Source organism: Styela clava, chromosome 3, assembly GCF_964204865.1.
Source record: "Styela clava chromosome 3, kaStyClav1.hap1.2, whole genome shotgun sequence".
Lineage (NCBI taxonomy): Eukaryota > Metazoa > Chordata > Ascidiacea > Stolidobranchia > Styelidae > Styela > Styela clava.
Window position 1 is genome coordinate 10,143,251 of NC_135252.1, and position 24,782 is coordinate 10,168,032.

The 24,782-nt window shown below is 31.9% G+C and overlaps 1 protein-coding gene across 10 annotated transcripts in view; it reads left to right on the forward strand.

The window, feature by feature from the left end:
• The first annotated feature begins 432 nt into the window (after positions 1 to 432).
• LOC120342586 (CLIP-associating protein 1-B-like) overlaps positions 433 to 24,782 on the forward strand; it is a 47,832-nt gene continuing 23,482 nt past the window's right edge. For 5 of the 10 annotated variants that reach the window (XM_039411476.2, XM_078110702.1, XM_078110705.1 and 2 more), the window contains exons 1-18: positions 434 to 627; positions 966 to 1,103; positions 1,642 to 1,720; positions 4,543 to 4,646; positions 5,897 to 6,067; positions 7,284 to 7,381; positions 7,700 to 7,776; positions 8,277 to 8,435; positions 9,020 to 9,073; positions 14,510 to 14,664; positions 16,006 to 16,151; positions 18,291 to 18,426; positions 19,031 to 19,161; positions 19,644 to 19,721; positions 20,708 to 20,869; positions 21,931 to 21,998; positions 23,274 to 23,387; positions 24,085 to 24,165. In XM_039411476.2, coding sequence (XP_039267410.2) covers positions 580 to 627; positions 966 to 1,103; positions 1,642 to 1,720; positions 4,543 to 4,646; positions 5,897 to 6,067; positions 7,284 to 7,381; positions 7,700 to 7,776; positions 8,277 to 8,435; positions 9,020 to 9,073; positions 14,510 to 14,664; positions 16,006 to 16,151; positions 18,291 to 18,426; positions 19,031 to 19,161; positions 19,644 to 19,721; positions 20,708 to 20,869; positions 21,931 to 21,998; positions 23,274 to 23,387; positions 24,085 to 24,165 — 1,999 coding nt within the window. In that variant the 5' untranslated portion in view covers positions 434 to 579. Of the gene's footprint in view, positions 628 to 965; positions 1,104 to 1,641; positions 1,721 to 4,542; positions 4,647 to 5,896; positions 6,068 to 7,283; positions 7,382 to 7,699; positions 7,777 to 8,276; positions 8,436 to 9,019; positions 9,074 to 14,509; positions 14,665 to 16,005; positions 16,152 to 18,290; positions 18,427 to 19,030; positions 19,162 to 19,643; positions 19,722 to 20,707; positions 20,870 to 21,930; positions 21,999 to 23,273; positions 23,388 to 24,084; positions 24,166 to 24,782 lie in introns of all 10 variants that reach the window. The other 5 variants (XM_078110707.1, XM_078110708.1, XM_078110709.1 and 2 more) reach the window with 2 other exon arrangements.

The following is a 24,782-nucleotide window of genomic DNA, read 5'->3' on the forward strand; positions in this document are numbered from 1 at the left end:
TCCATACCGGAATGTCAACCATGCCATCAATCTTTTCGGCAAATTAAGTCAGTAAAATAGTTGGTTAACCCGTTGACGTCAGGGGTAGGACGGCAACTGGCAATTCATATTAACTCGTTTATTCTTAATAAATTTACTTCGGAACAAAAGTTGAAGAAAAGTAAATATTCTTCAGTCTGCAAAGGCAGAAAGGGATACCTGGATACAGTATTACTGTATTAAGTATTCCAGTATTCGGTGAAATCGCATTACTAATATTCTATGTTTTAACAGTCCTGGATGAAAAAGGCAGCTGTTTACTGTGGGATTCCTTCGGTTCTGTATCTTTATCGTGCATGACCTCTTTAAATTTAGTAGATCAGTAGATAGCAATGTATTGCTAATTGAGAAAAAATCGAGGAAATGTAATAGCTGAATAGCCTATTTGTAATATTTCTTCACCAACAGTGTGTTGTTAGTTACTGTATAAGGATGCTAACGTAATAAATATCTAAAAATTAATTTGAAGTGAAACTGTGCCTGTCATATAATTTGGAAACCTGAAGATTCAGTTACAGACTATCTGCAGATCTGACTATAATGGATATGATGGATCAAGATCAAGTTTTGCTTTTCGTTCGAGAGCCGGTAATGTTTTTTTTTACAGTTGTAAAATTCTTTTTGATCCAAAAAATAATAAATATTCATTCAAGATGGTCGGAAAATTACAAGCCAATGTGAAATTATTATTTATATTGAAGATTGTCAAAATATGATTTTATGGGATTTCATATTAATTATCATTGTTATGAGAAAATAAAGAAAATTGATATCATGTTTTGCTTTGTTGAATAGATAATAGACAACTTATTCAAATAACGAGGACATAGTCATCATAATAATATTCACTACAGCAATAAACAGTAGAATAAGAAGCAAAATTGTTAAATGTTTTCTGATTAAAAAACATGTTGTTCATCTCACAGGACATGCTAAAACGAATGGACAATGGTCAAAAACTTATTGAATACTTGAGCAGTCTTGAGGGAAAACTAAGATGGGACAATTTGGATCGCGTCATAGATTCTTTATCAACATATTGGGTCACCACTAGTAATTTCAAAGTAAGTGTTTTCATATCGTATTTATAGAATTTATGTTTTTTCTGTGATTTTGCAGGTCATCATTTATATCAATGATTTTACCTTAAAATTATTTTCATTTTCTTCGTCTCCTGCTGTTTTCACTATCAAGGATTTTTATCTATTTTATCATTTAGGTTTTTAGAATTTGCTCTTTCAAAATGAGCAATTTTTAAATTGGATTGGAACTATTTAACACTCATGCAAAATTTAATATTCGGGCTATCAACTTGTGCACAATCTTGTCGAAATTGACCAGGCTTAGCAATATCTGTCTCCATAGTGTTTTCCATTTTAGCATTATAAAAGAATTGATTTTATAAATAGATTGGTGAAAAGTTAGGCTAAAAATCTTTATGATGGAGATGGAATAAATAATATTCTTTGTAGTCGATGATCAACATTCTACCACAATACTCAATAACCCTAGATTTCATACGATTTACCGTACATCATAACAAAATTACATAGAAAGTCTTAGTTTCATCGGTCTCATTTTTTTTCTATCTCTTCATCGTAGGTTTCCCTTCTTGGATTGGATATTCTCAGTTTACTTGTTGAAAGAATGGAAGATGAATTTCAGTTTCATTACAACTCAAGTATGTTCATAATCATAAATCCATTGATTGTATTGTTTTTCAAGTTTTTCTTATATTATCAGACATTTTATACATCAGACATGATTGCCAATCTGAGTATGATTTAGCTTTTTATTTTATAACTTGCATTCAGGATATGCTTAGCAATAGGTGGACAGCAATGTCATATATATATGCTGAGAATTTAGTATTTTGAATATTAATAATTAAACTTATTGAGGGTTTTTTCAAATTTGAGAAAATAATAATGGATTATGAATTTATTTAAAATGAGAATGACAGCCAAAGATAAATATCAGATTTATCTTGATTTTTGAATGTATGGATGTTTAGCAGAATGTCTGTCACAAAACGCGAATCCATAAATGAGTTCTCAAAATTTGCATAAACTACAATCAAGCTTTTTTCAATATTACAGTTACAATGAACAAATTTACTATGTTTAGGCTTACCGATTTGGAATGACCATTACGGTAATTATATTTTCAAGTAGATAAAAAGTAAATTGAGATTTAAACCTGTCTGAGGTGTCATGAAACATGTCAAAGCTGAAGTTACAGTAAATACCAGTAATTATAGTTTTTTATCGTATATGTTTTTGTATCACTGTATTTTTGAAAAAATATTTAAATGTTGAATTGATTGTGAAAATAATACCTCTAAGATTAAATTTTGTCCTCTTTTGACCTTGGCCTTACCAGCCATTGATACCTGTTAAAGATTGATTAAATAGGTTCATATTAGTGTAAATTACAGTGCGTTAGCACCAGCTTAATGATCCAAATCTAAATCCACACTTTCACGAAAGCACATAGATCAATAATCGCTACCAAGTGCAGGGTATTGATTATGTGATTTGCAATACAACACACACAGCTGTAGCCTGTAGGAATATAACTCAAGGGAGAGAGAGAACGTCAGACCAGACGATCTATCCTTCAATTATTGATTGATTCTTGTTTCCTTTACAACTCATTTTATAGAATATATCTACGGAAATTTTTAATTTACCAAATGTGAGACGTGGATAAAACAAACATCATGATTTCAATTTATTGACCAACATCATGCATCACTAATGATAAAATGTTTCAAACAGTTTCACTCTTAATTTCTCCATTTATTAAAGTTTTCAATTTATTCCTTTTTTGAAAATAAAAATAATCAGTACGTTTTATTGTGATGTATAGTAATAGTACTGACAAAAGTGTTGATATAATTTTCATCAATTTTGGGGATAAAAAACAATTGGTATTTCGTGAATGAAATGTAAATAAATAATATTAGAGCTTCTCAACACCCATGATAATATTTTTAAAGAATTAATGTAGTAATGTACATAAAAGTGTCAAAAAAGAATTGAGTTTTTGGATACCACTTGTAATCAATTATAATATTAATAAGGCCATCTGAAATTTAATAAGTAAACTGTTAATTTCAAGTATAATGTTTCTTTCGAAGTTATTTTGGGCCTTTGGCAGTTCGATAAAAATAATTTATTCAAATTCTGAAAACTATAGAAAGTTGAAAACCAAAGGAAATAATGTTGAACTATAATTTGTCACATTTTCAATACTGGTAATTATAATTTACCAGTTTTTATTGAAATTGCACTATTGACATGACACATTTCAGATATGTATTTGACGTTTTATTGAAAGAATGAATTCATAATAGTGCATTGTATGATTTTGTCCATCTATCAATATATCTTGAAAATGTTATATATCTATCTTCTTAAATTTACTAATATTACGATAATACTGCCTTATATTTGACCAATATTTGTTCATCAGGTTACACACTATTTTTGAAAACTAACAAGTACTTCTCCAGTGTCGCTACAGTTTTGTTTAGCAAAGTGTAGTGACTTTAAAGCTTCGCAAAATATTTTAAGGTACCGGTACTTGACAATCTTGCATACTTCTTCAGTACTGCTTAGCAACAGAATGTTTTATTAATTATATTCATACTCCTTAGGAATTACTGACACTGTTTTGTTATGACTTGTTTCTTGCACTAAAAGTTGCTTTGAAAATAGGTTACAGTTGAGGTTACGTGAAACTAACTACCTTTCCTTGCTCTATGCCTTTGCGCATGTGGATACGTATGCGTATAGCGCAAGGATGCTATAGAAAGAGTGTAAATGACTATTCTATTTAATTCTTAAATTATTTGAAAATAGGTATAGCAAAATATTTACATATTAGGTTTTATAGTGATTAAGGTGAACTGAGATGAAAACAGACAATGTCTAACCACTAAATACTGTATTATTAAAGAAAGCCAAGTTTATATAGATTACCACAAACTTTATTTTGAAAGCTGTTTATGTTATGTTTTTACCCACAAACCTAACCTCATAATATAGTTTTGATGTGTTCCTGGCCACATTTGGCAAGTGGTTTTTCTTCAGGTTTAAGTGTACTTACTGGTTTCCTGTATAAGTGGTCTACCCACCACGCTTCAATGTCAAATCGCATACTTGGAATGAATTTTTTCAATCTTGCTTAAATAAATTAAATAACTAAGCTAAGAATATATCCAAAAAATTTATTATTCAATTAATCGCTTGAAGTTGATATTTTTACTCAACTTGATTATATTCTGTAATAAAATATGGTAATTGTAGTCCATCCTAATTCATATAAATTACATATTTCTCAATAAAAAATTCTCTTCATTATGCAAGTCTGATAGATTTGTATATACATTAAACTATATTTTCAACACAATGTGTTTCATATTATTAGACACCAGTCATTTTGTTATCCACATTCATTTTCATGAATCAATATATTACATTGCATTGCATCTTTCAGTTCAACACGCTCTGATTGACAGACTTGGAGATCAAAAAGAACAAGTTCGAAGTGCAAGTGTTACTCTGCTCACAAATATTATGGAAGCCTCTGCCAGTCCACAAGTAAGCCTGATATTTTTGTATATCGATTTTTTGTATATCATGAACCAATGTTAAAAGAACTTTGGTATTATTAAAGCAGTGGTTCCCATTTTTTTTTCATTTTTCTCTTTCAGTTTATTTGGATTTCCTTATTCCTTTCTTACTATGCATAAAAAACATGTTTCCATTATATATTCAACCTTTTATAGATTTTTAGCTAGTGTTACATGTAATTTGTTATCTGGCTTTTGCACATTTTGAGCAGTTAATAGTTTGTACATAAATTTGAATTACAGTAATACTAAATAAATAAACAATATTATTACACAGGATATTAGGCTAAGTTTTTTTTTCTTCCCGAAAACAAAATTTCTCACCAGTTAGGAAATGGTGTTTTAGAGCTTTGTTTTATAGGTCATTTATTCAATTTATTCAAAAAATGTGCTGAACTATTCTAGCTGATTGTGTATTATTACTACCAATAGTTGATATTTGAATTAATCTTCAAAAATTGCCATTAATCATTTGGGTCCAGTACCCTTTCTAAAGTTATCACGCTGTGAAATTCTTTCTGATCTTGGAATTAGTTGGATTATTGTTCACTTGTAATCTGAGAATTACCATGAGATTATCATAATTTATTATGTTCTAATTAGGGTGGAGGGTTCACTAAATAATTGTCTGTTTAGTATATGGAAATGTTGTGTATTAATTGAACTACGTTTTTAACAGTTTGTAACAATCAATTGTCCACCTAAAATTAATTAAAAATTTTAAGGATGGAATATTTTTTAAAATCTTTATATAGTCCTGTTTAGGCTATTGAATTTTCTATAGTACCAGTACCAGATATGTCAAGTTACTTTAATTTGTTGTTTGGTTGTGTGTCTATGGTTGCTTTTGCATAGAAAGAAATTTGACTCAAAGACCTTTTTTATTCGTCATATTCATGTCTTTCGCTCCAAGCAAAGTTCTGTACAAGCAGCTACTGAAATGTAAGAACTACTTCATTTTAAAAGGACCAGCATCTGTTCCTTTGAGCATTGCTTATGCTGATTTGTTACACATTGGGTGGATTGGTAGACAGAGACATTTGTGCCGGAATTTTAACCTGTAATACTGTTATAGTATATCAAGTCTGTATTTATTATCACTGAATTTAATACAAATACCAAACATCTGAAGCTTGTTGAATACGCCACAGGATTTAGATGATCTAACTTCTTGTGAAATAAAATTTCAATTTTACCATTTATTTCCTATATTTACAGTTTATTTTCGATCGACTCACTCACACAGTATTTTCTCACAAAGTATGGAGAGTACGAGAGAGTGTATGCATCCTTCTTTCTGCTACTATCAACAGATTCGGAGCTCGATCACTGGCTCTGAGTAAAGTTGTTCCTCACATTTGTAAACTACTTTCTGATCCTAATGTGCAGGTAGGTATTTATTATACTGAATATCTGATTACTCCAAAATTACTGAGAAAGAACAATAATTTACTTTTTTTTTATCATAGTACCCACTGAATAGTTGTAAAACTATAGATTTTCCATTGTCAGTGTTGGTAAATCAGCCATTCAATATTTTCATGTACCGTAATTCTCCTTATTTTTTACATTGTCGCTTGCAGTTCGGAAACCTACTAGTTTCGTACAATGATCTTTATGTTTCTCGTGTACAAATCCCATGGGGAATATATCATCGTTATTGATGTTCAATACGAGGCATTCGTAAAATGTCACCTGACCCTTCCAACTTTGTTCATGATACATCATGCGGCCATGTAGTGGGAAAGAACAACCAACTTTTTGTCTTGAAGTGAAAGGCAGAAGGCCAGAGACATTTAGCATTGGGTTCAGAATTTCCTCACTATAGTAGTTTTCCCACTGAATTCAAGTATATAGTATTTTGACAATCGACATTATGTATAGTTTTGTTTCATTTCCAAATTCATTGAACGCTACTCTAAAGCGGCTATAGTCATTTATTAGTCATGCTATGTTTGGTTGAGGGTATCCGTATTATACATATACGGTATAAGTCGTGTATTTCTCATTAGTATCATCACTAGTATCATCAAATTTGTAAAATTAAAGGCCATGTACACTGAGGTATAGTTTAGCCTCAAAATGCCTGTTTACTCATACATGGCTGATGTGGTGCAACCTATGTCATTGAATACATAACCAGACTGAAATTTCAGACAAGGAACTATTATTTTTAAACTTGTTCCGTGTTGAATAAGGCTATAATATGAGGTAGAGTTTGGTATACATTTCAAGTTAACTCTATTTCCAAATGCATAAATTCAAATTTCATTGCTATAACAGATTTGAACAATTACTAATTGTCAATAAGCCTATTAGATTCATTTGTGACTTACTATGTAGATAATATAGTACATTCAGAATGTTTACTCAGTAAAGTAAAAGTATTAAACGTAATAAAGTTCAAATATCATTATTTGGAATTACTATATCTAACTACAGATAAAGTGTTGCTTTGTGCAAATATTAAATTGTTGGCATTCAGTAGGCTATTATCCTGTCCTGGGTCACACCATTGGATAATAATACCAATTCACCGCATATAAATTAATATATTCTGGTCTTGACTACGGTTGACAACTCTGCATTTTTCAAACTTTCACAGGTTCGTGAAACTGCTTTGTCAACACTAGGTGAAATATACAGACACGTTGGTGAAAAAGTTAGGCAAGATATCCAGAAACGAGGATTACCACCAAACAGGTATGTAGAATACATAATGATATTGTTGGTAGCTTTTTCACAATTACAGTGCAGACATTTCTGGCTTTCATTCGGATTGACGAAAACTGAAAACTTTAAGTCGATTATTATATATATGGTCATTGGTCAATAATATTAATCATTTTTATCACTTTTACAGATTGAATGCAATTGTTGTTTCTCCATTCAAGTCTTTATTGAATTAATATGATTGATTTAAATTGTAAATTCAGGATATTGTGTTCCTACAGCACAGATGATTTATCCATCAAATCCGCTTGTTGATTGTGAAAAATTTAACCTTATCGTGATTTTCAGATTGGCTCAAGTTCTCGACAGTTTTGATGAAATTTATCAATCTGGAAAGATGGAGATGGAACATGAAAATGAAACAGGTACAAGTCATGACTTCGGTCATTATTAAAGGGTTTAGCAACTATTTCATTCTCCCGAAACAAGTCTATAAGCTAGCATAATATATATGAAAGTTTAGTAATTAAAAATACTTGAATTGTGTTGCTTGGCCTTCTTTAATATGTTAGTTATTGACTTGATTGCTATCTGTCATGTTATCAAATTAATGCCTATTTACATCTCTGAATGCATTGAGAGCCATACTGTTGTGCGGAATCCTTATGCTAATATATCTGATTTGAAGTGTGTGTGCAGGCAAATTAGGGTTGTGAAATGTTTTGGATTTACATATATAAAACATATGCCAAATTGTTATAGTAAAAGCTTCGTAGGATGAACGTAAGGAAAATGGATGGTACATGCTAAATTGGGACTATAATAATTAAATAAACAGTTATTGCAGAACTACTATATTCTGGCATGATCTTATTTTATTTGTTTAGATGTATGTTTACAATATGACTTTCCATTATTACTCTAGCTTCTGTAACAAGTTCTGGGAGTTTCGGTTCTGTAGGAAGCACAACACTAAATTCATCATCAAGTTATATGAAACCACCAACCACATCTTATGTCCCGAATAATCATAGAGCATCAACAGCAGTGGGAAGTCGCACTACTACAACGCATGAAGCAAGAGGCAAGTATTTGAGCGCTTAGTTCATCAAATTCCTATTTGTATGTGTTTGATAAAAAAATAGAAATTGTAGCATATGCGAAGATTTTGTTGTATGTTGCTTTTATATGATGCTTAGATACACTTGTCACTCAGAACAAGGTACTGTACGAACGGCGGCATTGGTATATAACAATTTGTAAGGAGCTACTACTTTTGCTGGGCTAATGGGGTCTTCTTGGTTCGGCATTGCCTACTCGGCTTTTTACATCCAGGGTGATGCAGCAGGCAGATGTGTTTAACCCAAAATGTCAACCCACCGCCTTAAATAATGGGTACTCCTGTAGTCTGAAGTGAATATCCCCCTGCCCAACTGGATGTAAAGTAGACGAACAAAATTAGTTACCTCCACATTGGTACATTGAGCGCCACAGGCTAGATGTGTAACCTGCAATGTCAATCCACTGCCTTGAGAAATGATTTGTATTTTACCTATTGAACAAAGCAACTAGGGCTTCCCAATCCACAGCATACTTAATAATTTAAATCTTCATTTTATGACCCCATCTGGTTGATCTCCTTTCTAAATTAATTTTATTATGATACAGCTCAAACAGCAATTGGCAGAAGATCAGTAGCACCCAAGTCATCTGGAGCTGAAGGTTTGTTATTTTTACATGTTTTATGACCAATTTGTGTTTCAATAATTATTTGTAATTAAGAGAGGAAGATAATCTACTTTTAGTTACATAAGCTGTAACTTCGTGAATTGAGCATGATTTATGAGGTGTTTTGAATCTTTTCTCTTGACATGGCTCTATAATATGGTAGGTTTCGTTATGTATGGAGTAGAGATGTACCGATACCACTTTTGTCGCCGATACCGATACCGATCCGATACCAGCCAAAAACGCCGATACCGATACCGATACGCCGATACTACAAAAAGGCCGATATTACCGATATTCCGATACCGATACTATGTAATTATTACTTAATTAGGTGTGCTGTGTAGGGCAGACGGGTTAAAACAATGGTCTTTGAGCGTTGTTCATGGTACACATTATTTCAGATCGAAAAAAAAGATATATCACATAATATGTAATTGATGTTTGGTGTTTGCTTCAACTGATTAAGATACATTGTACAGTAAGGCTAGTAATCTCGGTGTTCAATTGAAACTCATAAGCCGGGATGTCCAATTTGAACTTGATATGAATATCGCAACCTTTGAATATTGTTATTCGAGTTTAAAAGAATATCGAATATCCCCACACATTCTAGCGCCGCCGTCCTACGTTCAAATTAAAATCATTTTACAAATATTTTTTTTCGTGGCTAATCGTAATCGTCGACGCAATAAGTCAAAGCCAAATTGAAAGAATATCAAACAGCACCGACAAAATGAAGGCCTACCTATAACCAGCGAGGATGTTTTTTTACTTTACTATTTTATAATATAAAATATTTTACAATTGCTATCATAAATTTTGAATTTCGAAATTTAGTTTATCGATGTCGACGGACTAAATGACACTCGTACTTGACGACAAACAGTCAGCATTTATAGCCGTGCCAAAAGTCCTTGTGCCGTTAATAAGGACCCCAATTCCACTGTATGATTTAAAACTGGGCGCCTAGTTGCTTTTTGTTATGTGCTGTGTTGATATATTTCTTCATAATTACTATGTAATATTAAAAATGTCAATATAAAAAATTGACAGCGAAAATAGCCAAATTAGTTGAACTAGTTTGGCTGATAAATAGCTAAAAACACGTGAATCCTATTCTTTCGCGGGGGTGGGGACATGTATGTCTCATAGCGCACGATCTCTCCAGACAAAAAATAAATTAAAAAGTAGTATTCCAACTTATCTTTTAAAACATTCTGGACCATATCAAAAATATAAATATATCGGAAATATCGGCCTTAATTCAACCGATACCGATACATGGCCGATACCAAAAAAATGGCCGATTTTGCCGATACCGATACCCGATACATCGGTACATCTCTAGTATGGAGTTTATAGTATTCAGTAGAACTCTGAGATCTAGTTCTGTTTGAACTGTTTGAAAATTTGGCTGTTTGAAAGTTTCATTTATTTCCAGTTTTATAGAAAGTTATAATATGAGATTCAATAATTGTTGTCCAGATTTGTTTTTCATTTGAGATTTTTTATGTTCAATTTTGGTAATTTCTCTCCCATTGAGTCAAGATACGAACCCAGTATTCCAAACTAGGAGTAACTTGTATTATATATAGGTTTTACCATTATTAATATAATAAAAACGTACTGTTAAATTTCATAAAGAAGTTGTTAGGATATCGATTAGAGTTAGGCAGAGGCCAAGATGTAAGCCAAATGAGGGGTCGCACCTTCAAGGAAATTTGCTATTTCTTTGCAAAGTATGATTACTGTATTTTATTATGTTTCGATGAAAATTAAAAATTGAAATTGAAAGCAATAATTTATCTTCCTAATGTTATTGCACTAGCTATTTAGAAGCAGGTTAATATATTACCGAACAATTTAGTTCTATACTTGTACTCAATTAAAATTTTACATACCAATGGTTATTCGTGCCAGACTTTACATCTATACATTGTAAAAGCTTGATAACATACATCATTTCTTTCTGTTGGAAATAAGATATATTTGGCGGTGACGATATGTGTATTTAATTACTTTGTACCTTAGGCATTTTATCAATGAAAACAAAACCTACCTTTATTGTTAATATTATGAAACTTATTACATTCATTACATTATAACACAAAGCACAATACATAGTAGATAGCATAGACATACCTTGAGTGATTGTAAACATTGTTTTCTCATAGATTTCCTTTGATACTATTGTCGTTGTGTGTGCGCTGAAGAACTTTATTGTTCTGTCTTCTATTTTAAGGGCTCGTTCTATCAGACGCTAGCGTAGTAAATAATATGACGCTTTTATGACCTGGGTGCTATGTGGGTTCATTTGTGGAATTTTGCAATGCTGCAAATTTGCTTCACACCTTGGAGTAAAAAACTTGACGGTTGAAGTCCTGCGCAATAAACGTGCACGAATAATGGTGTTGTAACCAGTAAATTAAGCTCTTTTTGTTTACAAAAGAGCAATGCTCAAATATATGGACACGTAGAGCAAAACAAAGTAGCATCAAATCTTCTATAGTACCGGTAGTCTGACCACCAGATCGTTGAAATGTGATCACCGAATGGTGCGAATTTTTTAATTTTGATGACATCACACAAAAACTAATTTCATGAAGCCAAACAAAATTTTTAAAATGAATTAAAGTGATAGCCTTCTAGCGACAAAAACAATCTTTAAGCACTGAAAATTTCAAAGCGATTGGTCCTGTAGTTAATGATAAAGTGATTTTTTCGTAACAACAAGGAAAAAAAAAAAAAAAATGATAAAACAATCTATAGGTCCACACTTCATGTGCAATAAAAGGATGGAATGATTTGAATGGTACATGATTGATACATTACAAATGTTTTGTTTGAAGAATATTTTTATGTGGTTTATACTCGCTCGTGTGTAAGCTCAGCCCAGCTCATAGCTTCAAACTAGAAATGTTAAAGAGCGTGATTGAAATGTTTATAATCTATATGAAAATGCGGATAACAATACCCAACCTGAACCTCGACTCTAATTCATTAAATTCAGTTTGTAATGGCATAATTGACCACGCCATCATGCCAAATGAAATTAGATTATTGAATCGAATACATTAACCAAAATATAGCATTCCATAATGACTGGTCCTTATGTCAATAGAAAGGTCTGTGTTCAAAAAATTTCGTGATTGCTCTTTACTTGATACAATTTTCGGTTCTATAACAATATGATCTAGATGTGACACTGATCAGAAGGGCTAGCAAAATTCATTTTTTTATTTTAGAATGTATCATTGATCGATCTTGACACAATAAAAAATTTGATTTTGATAATGTATTCAATCTGTATATATTATTGAAAAATGAATGCATTTGGTAAAAGCAAACGTCAATGCAGTATGTAATGTTGCATTTTATTATGTTATTCCAATATTAAATTTTTATAAAAATACACAGATGAAAAAATACATTCATTAAATTTAATATGCTTACATATCCGTCCCATCTATGAGATAACATAATGTCCATTAAACATACTGAGCACAGAATATAAACTTACGGTATTAACCAGGTATACGCAACACCATTTGTCTATTCTCTGTTTGTTGTGCTTGGCTATAATAGGCGGTTTCAGGCACGACTATATTTTTATGTTTTCACAGTGCAAATCATTGACTAAACTTTAAAATAAAAACGTCAACAAAACTGGCAATTTGTCGCTTCATTGCTATCACTACTGTTTATAAGGGTTTAAGTTACACCCAACATTGCGTGCCATCTAGATACTAACATACTTCTCAAATGATAGTTTTGGTTCTGAGGTTTATTTTGAGGTTGGGATATTCATATTTGAATTGTTTGGTATTTCAGAATTCTTCTTTGCAATTACATTTTTGCTATGAATAGGAGTTTGTGTATATGAGCAATTGTTTATGGCATATCTTGAAGATTTACTCAATCAATTTTTAAATAAGAATCTCATTGTTCTACTAGTCTGAGTCTGGTGGTGTTCATATAGCAATAGCCAAGGTTTTTTCACTTTGTGCTGAAGATCTTAATTTGAGCCATTTGGTTTCAATATGAAAACAGCTATTGAATTACTTACTGAATTTTTTATTAAGATATGCGAGCCAATCGGCCAGCCAAGAAATTCTTTAACACATTCTTTGAGAAAGTATTATCAGTTTATAAAAAGTTATGAATGATTCACAAATGATAGTTTTTAGAGCATAATACGGTGGGTCATATCAACATTTTGACCACATAAACCATAAGCAAATTTGCCAAGTTGAAATACCTTTCATTCCATGGATGACAATCTCGTTTTACAAGCTTGGTCTAGGTAATGGGTGGGAGCATTGTTTTTGTGTAATTTGTGGATTCTTTGAAAAAATAATAGATACTTGAGGGAACTTCAAGTTTAGGAGCATACTCAATAATGTTGAGTAGGCCGCTTATGAAATAGATAAAAGTCTAGGAAATCTAATGTTTAAGTTCTAGCATGTTATTATTCGTCTCATAACTTTGGTCAGGGTTTTATAGTTCATTATTTTATATGATAGATTTTAGTACTGAAAGCATTCTTATTAATATACAAGAATAATGTAGTAATAGTATCATTCTTTTTGGAGATCATGTTTGCAGATTTTTAATCTGCTAGGGCAGACTAAAGAATATGTAATGCTTCGACTTAAATAATATGTTTATTTGCATAGTATTTTGTCCTTAATTTAACTCTAAGGTAGTCCATTTTGACAAATACGAAGTGCCATTTGAAAGTATAGAACCTCGAAATTACTTATTTTTTTGTCAAAATATAGTCAATATTAAGTTCATATCAAGTCTCATCTTTTTTTAAGTTTTGACTTAATAATGTACTGCATGGTATATAGAAGTGATGACTTTAATTGAGAGAGTTTTTCAAGTCTTATATTGAGTTCATTTAAGGAGACAGAATTAATTAAAAACTGTATTAAAATTGAGTTCATTTAAGGAGACAGAATTAAATAAAAACTGTATTAAAATTGTTATTAAAAGTGCACCTATGAATTGTTTTACAAAATTGTTGTTCTCGTTAGATTGAGAAAAATTTCTCTTTTCAGTAATTTAATTAATTTCAAATTTTCTGTACATGATGTTAGAAGTGACTTCAGAATGCTATTTTTCTGTAATTTTCTCCTATGGAGCCTGATTTTTTGACCCAAAGTTTTTGCTGTATTTTTATTTCATGATTACACTTTCATTCAGTACCATTCTTGTAACATTTCACTGGTATTGTGGTGGTCATTTACCTTGTCCATATAATTAAACATTGCTCTTTCGTTTGAATTTGCATTGCTTCAAATCAAACCTTAAATTAAGTTTTATTATAGTGTATCTTAAGTTGTATGATGATGACCTGTTAAGATTTCTTCCATATTAGGTGGATCAAATAAACAGTTTATGTAACCATAATTATTTTTCCAGCTGGTGCAATTGATGAAGAAACATTTATAAAAGGAATGGATAAAGATTTACCAACAGTACGAATCTATAATTCTCGAGATTTTGAAGAATGCATGAATAAAATTCATACTGTATTGTCTGATGAAAAGAAAGATTGGGAAGAACGCTCGAAGACTGTAAGTTTAATAATATACGCCAAAATTGTCATTTTTTTATATGATGCTTTCAACTTCGAAAAAAGGCCCTGTGTAAGAAATCACTGTTAATCACATTTAAACTAAGAAAAAAAGATAATAATTATGCTTTATATCCTGAAAAATATCATATGGCATCAGATCCAAGCATCAAATGCTTAGATCTCTTATAAGTGCCTAATCTGCATTTCATTGAACCTATTGATCAACTTACAAAAGGGTGTTTTTGACATTCTCTATGTTCCAGTATATAAAAGGACATTGGTTAATAGTTGACCATTGGAATATAACAAAGGCCTTAACAAACTAAGGAGCTCACACCTTGTTGTCGACAACCATCGTTCCAATAGAACGCTAAAATAAACTCCCATTTACTGGACAAAACAAACTTAGTATATCCTCTTAAGCTATACTCAGTTCATGTTTGGGTCATTCATAATTATCACATTTAGAGTTGAGTTCCTTTTATAGTCTATGACAGTTTCATCCTTGTTGGTCCTAAGTGAAATGGTATGTGCTTTACATGTATAAATTGAACGAGTGGAATTAATATTGGCTCAACATTCTCTTGACATTAGAAGGGGATGAGTTTTTATCATAAGGTATCTGGGGTCAAAAACTGCTAAATTTTAATATTGTTTTACTAAAATTTGTGAATGTTTTGATAAACTGTAATCAGTGTATGAACTATGAACTGAATGTGATATTAGCTCATTATATCAGAGTGTTTATAATTTGAGAATACAGCATTTGTTATGTCTATATACGGTAATAATACAAAAATAATGAAATTAACTTTCCTTTTTTTTTCGAAACTAACATTGAATATTATTGATGCTGTATAAATTTGGTTTGTTTCAAGAATGTCAGTTTTCCACAAGCTCTACCAGAAACTGTCCTCTCAGTCCTAAACCAGACTTTTCGAGGCAAAAAGGGTAAAATCTCAAAATGCTGTTTCAAAAAGAAAATGACAAAAACATGTATATTTCATTTTCAGACTGTAACTTTATATTGAAATATACTAGTGAATACTTAATAAGAAAAGGATTCATTTTTCTCTTTTTCCAAAATTTATCTTAAAATCTAATTGAGCTATAAAATATATGAACTGTTCAGTCTATATGTATCTGGGAATATTTTCAAAAAATTTTTGTTTCTTCAAAATTTTAGTATTTGCCTTTTTGTCTTGAGACACTAGTTATATTTGATTGCACTTTTCGTCTGGACCCTCTCTACGTCAATTTTTGTTAGTTTATTATCTTGATATTCATGTATTTGTGCCTTTTATGCTTTTTATTTTATGCCTCTTTCATACTTTTTCAGTTGAGAATTCTTCGTGCTGCCATTGTTGCTGGTGCACTTGAATATGATTCCTTCTCTCAACATATCAGGACGCTTGAACCTGCATTAAGACTCAATGCAAGGGATTTACGATCACAAGTCGTCAGAGAAACTTGTATTACCATTGGGTAAGTGTTTTTCTATGTTGCTCCACTTCTTATCACAGTATGAGGTTATGAGCAGAAAAATTTTGATGGTAAAAATTGTCGTTATTTGTAGGGATGTATTATATTGGGCGCTCCGGAAGTGTGTGTACCAATATGGAGGTATCTGATTTTGTTCGCCTACTTTACATCAAGTTGTGTAAAGGGACGGAACCCTATGGGCAGGGGGTATATTCACTTGGCTAGCACAGACAGTCCCTGGACTCATAAAAGAATTAAAATGAAAAAAATCAGAATAAAATTATGGCCTAACCCTAACCTGGTAGCTGGTACACACACTACGGGAGTACTATATGTTCTGCTAATTTACACCATTACTATTATTATGGTAGCCTACCTATTAATAATGACTGGAGATTTTTTCCAAGCCCTTTTCATTCCAGTGGCGGGTCGGTTATTTCAGTGGTTTTCAACGACACGGTTTTCCTCTGTACTCTAGGGTTCTGCCAGTACAGACCATGGGTTTCGCAAGTTCATTTTGAATCTGAGAGTCTATATTGATATATTTATATTGTCTACGTATAATTATTAAATACCTATTAGATTTGCCACTATTATTAAACTGGCTACACTTTAAAGATCATTTTGTTTTTGTCAGTATTAGGTTTGTTTTTATATATATTTATAGTCAAGACATATGACAATTAATTAAACTATTGGACCAGGGGGTTCTCGAGCCTCTGGGATGTTTGTCTGGGGTTCTGCTTTACCAAAGGGGTTGGTAACCACTGGGTCAGTTGAATAATAACTTGGACAGTAAGAAATTGCTGAATCAAGCAGTAGCTTTATATATTTTAATCACTACTTGCCTAGTGCCTTATTCACGGCTTCAGTCAAAGTGACAATAAGAACTTGCTTTCTAAGTTTATTTGTTAAGTTGATGTAATGGTCTATATTTGGTTAGATTACGTAGGAATCTTGTTTCAATATGATTTAACACATATCACACACGTGGATGCTGGAGTACTTTTTATTTTACTTTTCATTTATACCTTGTACTGCTACTTTTTTAAAAGACCTGGAAATTTTTTGAGTATGACGCTGCTTATCTATTTTGTACCCCCCTTGGTGAGTTGAGTGATTCCTGTATTTATATGTATTTTGACTTAACACATTAGATCTCTTTGATACATGAAATTTATTTTCGAAAAACAATGAAAAAATATGTAACTGTTTTCTTATGATATAGCATAATTAAAGAATGTTGAACATTTTCACCTTCACGATATTTAAAGTCTAATTAATTTAAACTTTATTAAGAAATTATGATTCACCAATTAGATGATGTGTATGACAACTATGTCTGATGAGTCTCGCAAGTGTTGAAATGAAACATTTGAACGATAAATTATCTTTTTTTTTCAGTCTAGCTCAATAAATTATACATGTATATTGATTTATTCTTGACTCAGACATTGAAGCCAAATATACTGGCATATTACTTGCTTGTTGACTAAAATACCCAGAAAAGTTTTAGTATTTCAAATAAAACATATTTCTTGTTATGTTTCACAATTTACCCATGGGTGTCAAATATAGTATGTAGCTAATCTCGCAATTTAGTGAATACAACTTTCTATATCTGAATGATTCGAGTAATATATACAATTTCTAACCTACCATGCATGATAACTTATCTGAAGCTAATGTTTTCATAGAATTAAGAATTTGAACGGATTTCCTAAATATAAAGTTAAGGAAGATTCTGGCACAGATCAATAGATTACTAACTAAAACAAGATAGAGAATGTTGTATGGAGGTGTGCCAGTGAATTATAAAAATCAGAAACATGAGGGGGAAATATCTGGACTTTGAAATATATAAACAATCCCTTCTACCGATTTCTTTCATCGTTATGTACTGAAAATTTGAATGGGATGGATTGAATAAATTTTCCAGAGAATAACAATAACGATTGATCCATCATTCATATAGGCTACTTATTAAGAGTCCAAAGATTTGTGTTCCATAACTGATTATGCACCATTTTGAATATTATTTTCGATCTGTAATTTGAAAATGATACATTAGTGGAAGAAAAAGGCCATTTTTTTAAAATAACAATTTAGCTGTATCATAAAGTATATTTTTATTTTCTTCAGTCATCTTTCAATTGTGATGCAGAATCGTTTCGATCATGCAGCAGAATTATTGTTTCCAACACTGTTCAACCTCGTACCAAATTCAGTAAAAATTATGGCAACTTCGGGCGTTACAACAATAAAAATTATTTTAAGGGTGAGTTAAATATTAGTGAATAAATTATTATTTTGTGTTCAACGCTTTCCCTCTTGATACCTGGTGAATTCTCAGTCTTCTTGGGGAGATTCTTAGTTAGTTATCTGTTTCCATCTCTGTTCGCAAAAACTTTTCGGATTTGTAGCCATTTTAAAGTTTAAGGTCAATATCAGCGTTTCTCAAACTTTTTTTCCTCGGAACACCTCGCTTTTTTTAGCCTCGTTGAACACCAAGAAATTAGAAGGGAAAATTGAAGGGTGTTTCAAAAATATTTAGCCTATGGTCAAATTAAAAAGTTTGCTGTAAACTTTACCTTAAAAAAATTAGGCAGATGATTAACGATATTGAACGGTTAATGAAAACCCTGAAGAAGCTCTGTTCCGCGGATATGATGTAATGATTAAGTTTTTGGATATATTACGTTCTTGTATATCACCAATCCTCATATTAGTGAATAATTCCCAACTTCCAAAAATATGTTCCTGGTTATCAATGCTCTTCTGCATGTGATTTTGTATGCATGCATATAATGAAGGGATATTGTACTTCAAGAATAAAGATGAGATTGCGATATTTCACATTAATTTACTCAACTTTGTTACAGAATACACATGCACCTCGATTGCTTCCAGTTATCACTGGTAATTGCACTTCTAAATCAACTGCAGTCAGAAGAAAAACTTTCGGATTTTTATCTTTAGTTTTACAAGAATGGACAACTAATGTACTCGAAAAGTATGTCTGAGACTGAAACTACCGTAATATTTGTAATGAAAATGTCAATTTTAAAAAATTCATAGAAGTGAGATGAACCGAGCCTATTTTCTCCTTGAGTTTATTTCTGCTTCTTACCCCTTAATGACAGTTGTGTAGCAATGATAAAATGAGTTACTGATTCTGAGTGATAAACAACAAATTAGCATAAACCTTTTCCCATAAAGTGATAATTATTATATTCATATCTTTTGTTGTAATTCTACATGAGTTCTGTAATCCATTATGCACTATTTTCAATATTGTCTCTTATCTGATATCTGGGTATACAATCCGTTGGCAAGGGTATATAATTGATAGCAAGGATTTCCAAAGACAGAGTTTGAACAAAACGCTATTTAAATTGTATTGAAAGATTTCTTTGAGTTCTACCATTATTATATAGCATACTTAGCTGGATAATAGTGAAAGCCATTGATCTTGATTTATTTGATTTATTCCAGGCAACTCCCACTTTTAATTGAAGCAGTAAAGAAGGGAATTTCTGATGCAGATTCCGATGCTCGATCAGAAGCTAGAAAGTGAGAGTTGTTATATCTTAATTATTTTGTTAAGTTTGGGTTGTTGGTTTGAAATCACAATATTCAAACTGTGACTTCATCTCCAACATCAATTTGACGTCTGAGCTGGGCCATAGATGTTTTTTGTTTGACCAATACCATGTTATATTAGTCCAAGTGCGGTTTGGGGTAGTATGATTCAAAACCATGATATAAGTGTTTAAAATTAAACATCGAACTTTAATTATAAAAATTTACCTGGAAACTTTCAAATTGATATCAGAGATTAAACGTAAAAAAAAATTATAAGAACGAAAGAAAACTTTTCGTATTTTTTATTTAAATATTAAAAAAATTATAAAGGTGAAAAAATACCTAGAGAGAGCTTGAGCCACTGGAATTTCTGGACCTGGTAGCTTTGACTCCAGCGTTATGATAAGCCTGGTTCCACCTCTAACAAAATGTCATATTTCCAGAATCCCCAACTTCTCATTTATGCTAACCTAGTTGAATATTGAACACTATCTTTCTATCTGACAAATTGTCAAGGCTAGGCACTCTCACTTATGGCATCGCAAGTGTTTAAACTTAAAATCAGATATCTCACAAACGGCTTACTTGGCAGTAGACACTCCTGTTCTCGTTTATGTACTTACGTGATGCTAAATTTGCTATTTACCAAATTAGTTTTCTCATTCCAAAAAAGGTCTTTAAGTTGGGGGTTTGTTATAAACAAAAGCAGTGGTTCCCAACCTGTTATCGCTTGTGGGTACTTCAGGAGAGTTTTAGCACTCATGCCCCCCGTTTATCTTTCCAGTGGTATTTAAAGTGTTTTTTGTTCAGTCGATTCCATTATGTACAATCAATTCATTCGCAACAAAATGAAAAATACTTTCAAGCTGTGAAACTGGGGAGAACGGTGGTTTACGCATAGCATTGTGGCCCCCGTGTGTGGCCACTGACCCCACGTTAGGGAGTGATGGACTAAAGATTCCTCAAATTTTTAGATCATGGTGGGGATTGCGCTCTCATTTCCCAGCTGAAGCAGAAAAATTATACAACGGTCTTACCTCAAACCAACAAAAGATGATTCAAGGAGAGTTAACAGCATCATCATCAACAGACAGCATACCGAGATCAACAGCATCAGAATCTCATATCACCAGCAAGTAAGTTGCAAATTTGAATAATACCATTTTATGGAAGTTAGAAGATTTGCTCGATACTGTTTGTTTTCATGCTATACATTGGGTGTCTGTGGGTCTGCTTATCATTCTAATCTTAATGAGCTGGTGGAATTTGATCATTATGCTAAGATGCAAAAGCAAGAGAAAAGACAATTATTTTGGGTGATTTTGAGGGTCTTGATGCACAGCACAAATATATTTTTGTAACGTCTCATCTGACTAAAATCAAGATTTCCAGATACGAACTTAATTCAAATGTGGACCATGATTCAACGAACTCTCTGAGAAAGTTCGACTTTGGTCAGATGATACACTTAGAAATATATTTGTGTCAGTGTGCAGCAAGACTTTTGAATCACATAAAATCTTGAATTCTAGCTGTTAGATCATTTATTTTTAATTCTCGCAAAAATAGATTGTTTACAACTGGAGGAACCTCAGAAAATCATAGGTCATTACTAATCTATTTTTTCAACTAACATACTCTTACAGATTACATTGCTTTACATCTATATAGAAATCAGAAAATTTTCAATCTTGATTTCTCCTAATTAATTTGGCTATGCCAGTTGCTTACTCGTGTTAAATTAGTCAGATTGCTGGTCTCTATAAAGTCTCTATATATTATTTTTCCCATTATCAAGAGTATTAATACTGACATTGGAGTAGGAAAATAAAAATAATTGAGTTATTATATCTGGTGAAGAATTGGTAGGTGTTGTAGAACATTTCAAATTTGTATTATGCAAAATTTTCCGGCACTTTTTCATAAGAAGCCAAATCAGGTTCAGACATGATAAAGCAACAGGTTTTTTATATATTTTGTATTTGCATGTATTCCAGTCGCTTTATTTACATTTAACCATATTTAAATACTTATTATAGTTAATGATTCCAGGTAATACAATTTTGTAAGCCCAGACCAAACCTGGCCATAGAAAATAATACACCTTTGACAAGCACTATCTATAGTTTAAGCTTGGTCAATAAATCATATATTTGTTTGTTCTTTTCTCAAATGAGACGGATTTACTTGTATCTAGACGACCACCATCATCATCGTCTTCTCGTCAGTCTCTCTTGCCAAACGCACAAAGAGTACCAGGAAGAAGTAAGTGTTGTATTTTATATGAATAGGCAGATAGATGGAAATGAGCTTCTATTTTAATTCATTTTGTAAATCTGATCGAGGATTAGATTTGTGCCACGGCTTAGAGTGCTTATAAATAGTATTTAAAAATGCTGTATAGGTTTTTATTTAATATAAGTATGTATGTGACGTGACGTGATGGTTCATTTTCTATGTGAATTTGCTCAAAGCAAGTTCACACACACACTATAACTACCTTATATAGATTTAAGGTGGTACAAGATGTGCCAGTAAATATTTACGCAAGACACGAAGGGACTTGGAGCTTGTGAATTGAATTCGTCTAATTAAATTAAATTTCAATTTTTTCAAATATGTCCTTTTTTATTGCATGACTATCAGATTCGATTATCAAATTCTGTCAATAATTTTTTTAAAAAAATATGGCACCTCAAATTTTTTTTATTTGTCAATTTTTTCAGGGTTCGGTTGATTGTACTATATTTTACGGTGTATCACCATCTTTGTGTAATGTTTCATATCATATATATGCATTTTGTTCATTCATACAATGACAATATTTTGTATATTATAATATACATAGGAATTGTTTAAACAGTGCTGTGCATTATTATGAATGACAAACAGTGACCGCACCCACATAGTAATCAATCCATGATGTTGTCAGTAAACAAACTATTGATTGTGAAGTTGAATATTTATATTAGGAATGTAATGCTGATGCATTCCTGAATTGTATCAATTTATCATTAATGGTGCTTAGTATAGGGGTTTATTTTTGTGGGAAATATCCATAATTATAATTACATTTTCCCCAACCTTCCTTTAAAGCAAGTTATATCAAAATTGTAAATCAAGGTGATTTATATATTACATCACAATTCACAACTCACTAATTAAGAAATTTTGTTTTTAATAAGAGAATTCGGTCACACTCTTTTACATAGAAGCAAACAAGACTTATTCCTGGGTGAAGTTCAGAGCTATTGATCTGAAACCATATATGAGTATATTTGCAAAATGTATTAAATTTTGTGTTTTTAAATGTCTGGGGTAAAAGAAAAATCAGTTATGTTCCAAGTTCCTCCAATGCATGTTAAATGGTTGGAATATAAATATTGATTTGTCATTGGAACTGTTGGTTGTTCCCCTTGTGCATAATAAACTCAGATAGAAATGGCCTCTGGATTATATTTTATATTACACTAGTAATATAAAAGTTCAGCTGGGTGTTTATATAAAATGTGGCGTCATAATAACAATAATGTTTTGCAGCTTCTCGACTTGGTACTGGACCGGACAGAACAGTTTCGAAAAATTTCATGCGATCAAGATCAGACATAGATCCAGAAGCTGCTAAACGATCAGCAATGAAAGCAATGACTTATGGTAAAGTTATTTTCATAAATTATGTTTTGAGAATAAATATGTATACCAGTGTTTCTAAAATTTTAATCTAACGTCACAGAAAGTCCATACAAACAACGACCTCTCAATACCAGCAGAGAGAAATCTGCCACGAGAGTAACGGCAAAATCACATGAAAATCTTTCTTATGGTTCAGATAAAGGTTTTATGGATGTTGTTGATCATCATGTTATTTTATTTCTACTTATTTTGCAAATGTTCCCTATACTCTCCTCTACCTTGTTGTTTTTCATACTGTAGTGTATACCAATAATAGTATATTATAATACTATTGAATGGGGTACATATACATTTTGGTACATTATATAATTATGGAATGAATATGTGTCATCTGTTACCACCACCTCCCTTTTTTCTGAGCATTTCATGCGCTCTCACCTATCAGAAGTGCTTCTTTTATGCTTTTGTTGTTAGATCAATGGAGGCGTTTGCTGTTATGGCTTATTTTTTATTTTTGTGTAATGTTTTCATCACGTGACATTGGAATATTTGTTAAATTAGAAAGGTGCTAATTTAATGTGTATTTCTGTTCCTCATCTCGGAAAGGTATACACATCAAAAAATTGAATCCTGATTTTGGTGTTGTCTCCTTGTCTCAGATTAGTTTTGATTCAGAATTGACTAGTGTGGATATGTTCATTTATCGTGTATCTTTCAGGACGTGCAAGACAATCTACGGCTACGAATGGTAGACCAGAACGCAGAGGCAGAAACACAGCTAGACCAGCAACATCACAACGTATGTATATCTATGTATCTTCGTGTTTTACACTATTTTTTCTCCTCCTTTTTCTGTTGAGATATGTAATACTGTAAGATTTAGTTTGGCTCAATTCTCTTTCGTTGAGTATTGGACATGATTGTTTTGTATTTCTTCTTATTGTTTTTAACATTTGATGTACTTTTGTTCTTTCCATGATATATATTTTCTGAAGATGACAAAACCTCCAATTCTCTTCTTCGTTCTCTGGAAACAACAGACAACAAATCTTTACTTTCTTCTGTTCTTATGAAAAACGCAAAAGCTACTGAATCCGGCGATTCTAAAGCTAACAAAAAATCTCTCGTGTCTCGTCTTTCCAACACTTTACCTTCACCGAGAAAATTAAAAAGATCCAAATCCCTGAAGAATGATAGAAGTCGCCTGGGAATTCCGCAGGTTTTAATTCGACCCGCCTCTCCTCCCTGCTCCCCTTCGTCTGTGAGAAGTAACCCTACGCCTAGGTCCCGTGCTCCTAAAAGAGTCCTTAAATTGGAGAATAACCCTACTCTTGCAAGACCCCTTTCACCCACTGGTCGTGTGAGCGAGCTGTTTCTAAAAAGAACCGATCATCAAATGGCGCATAGTGAGTACAG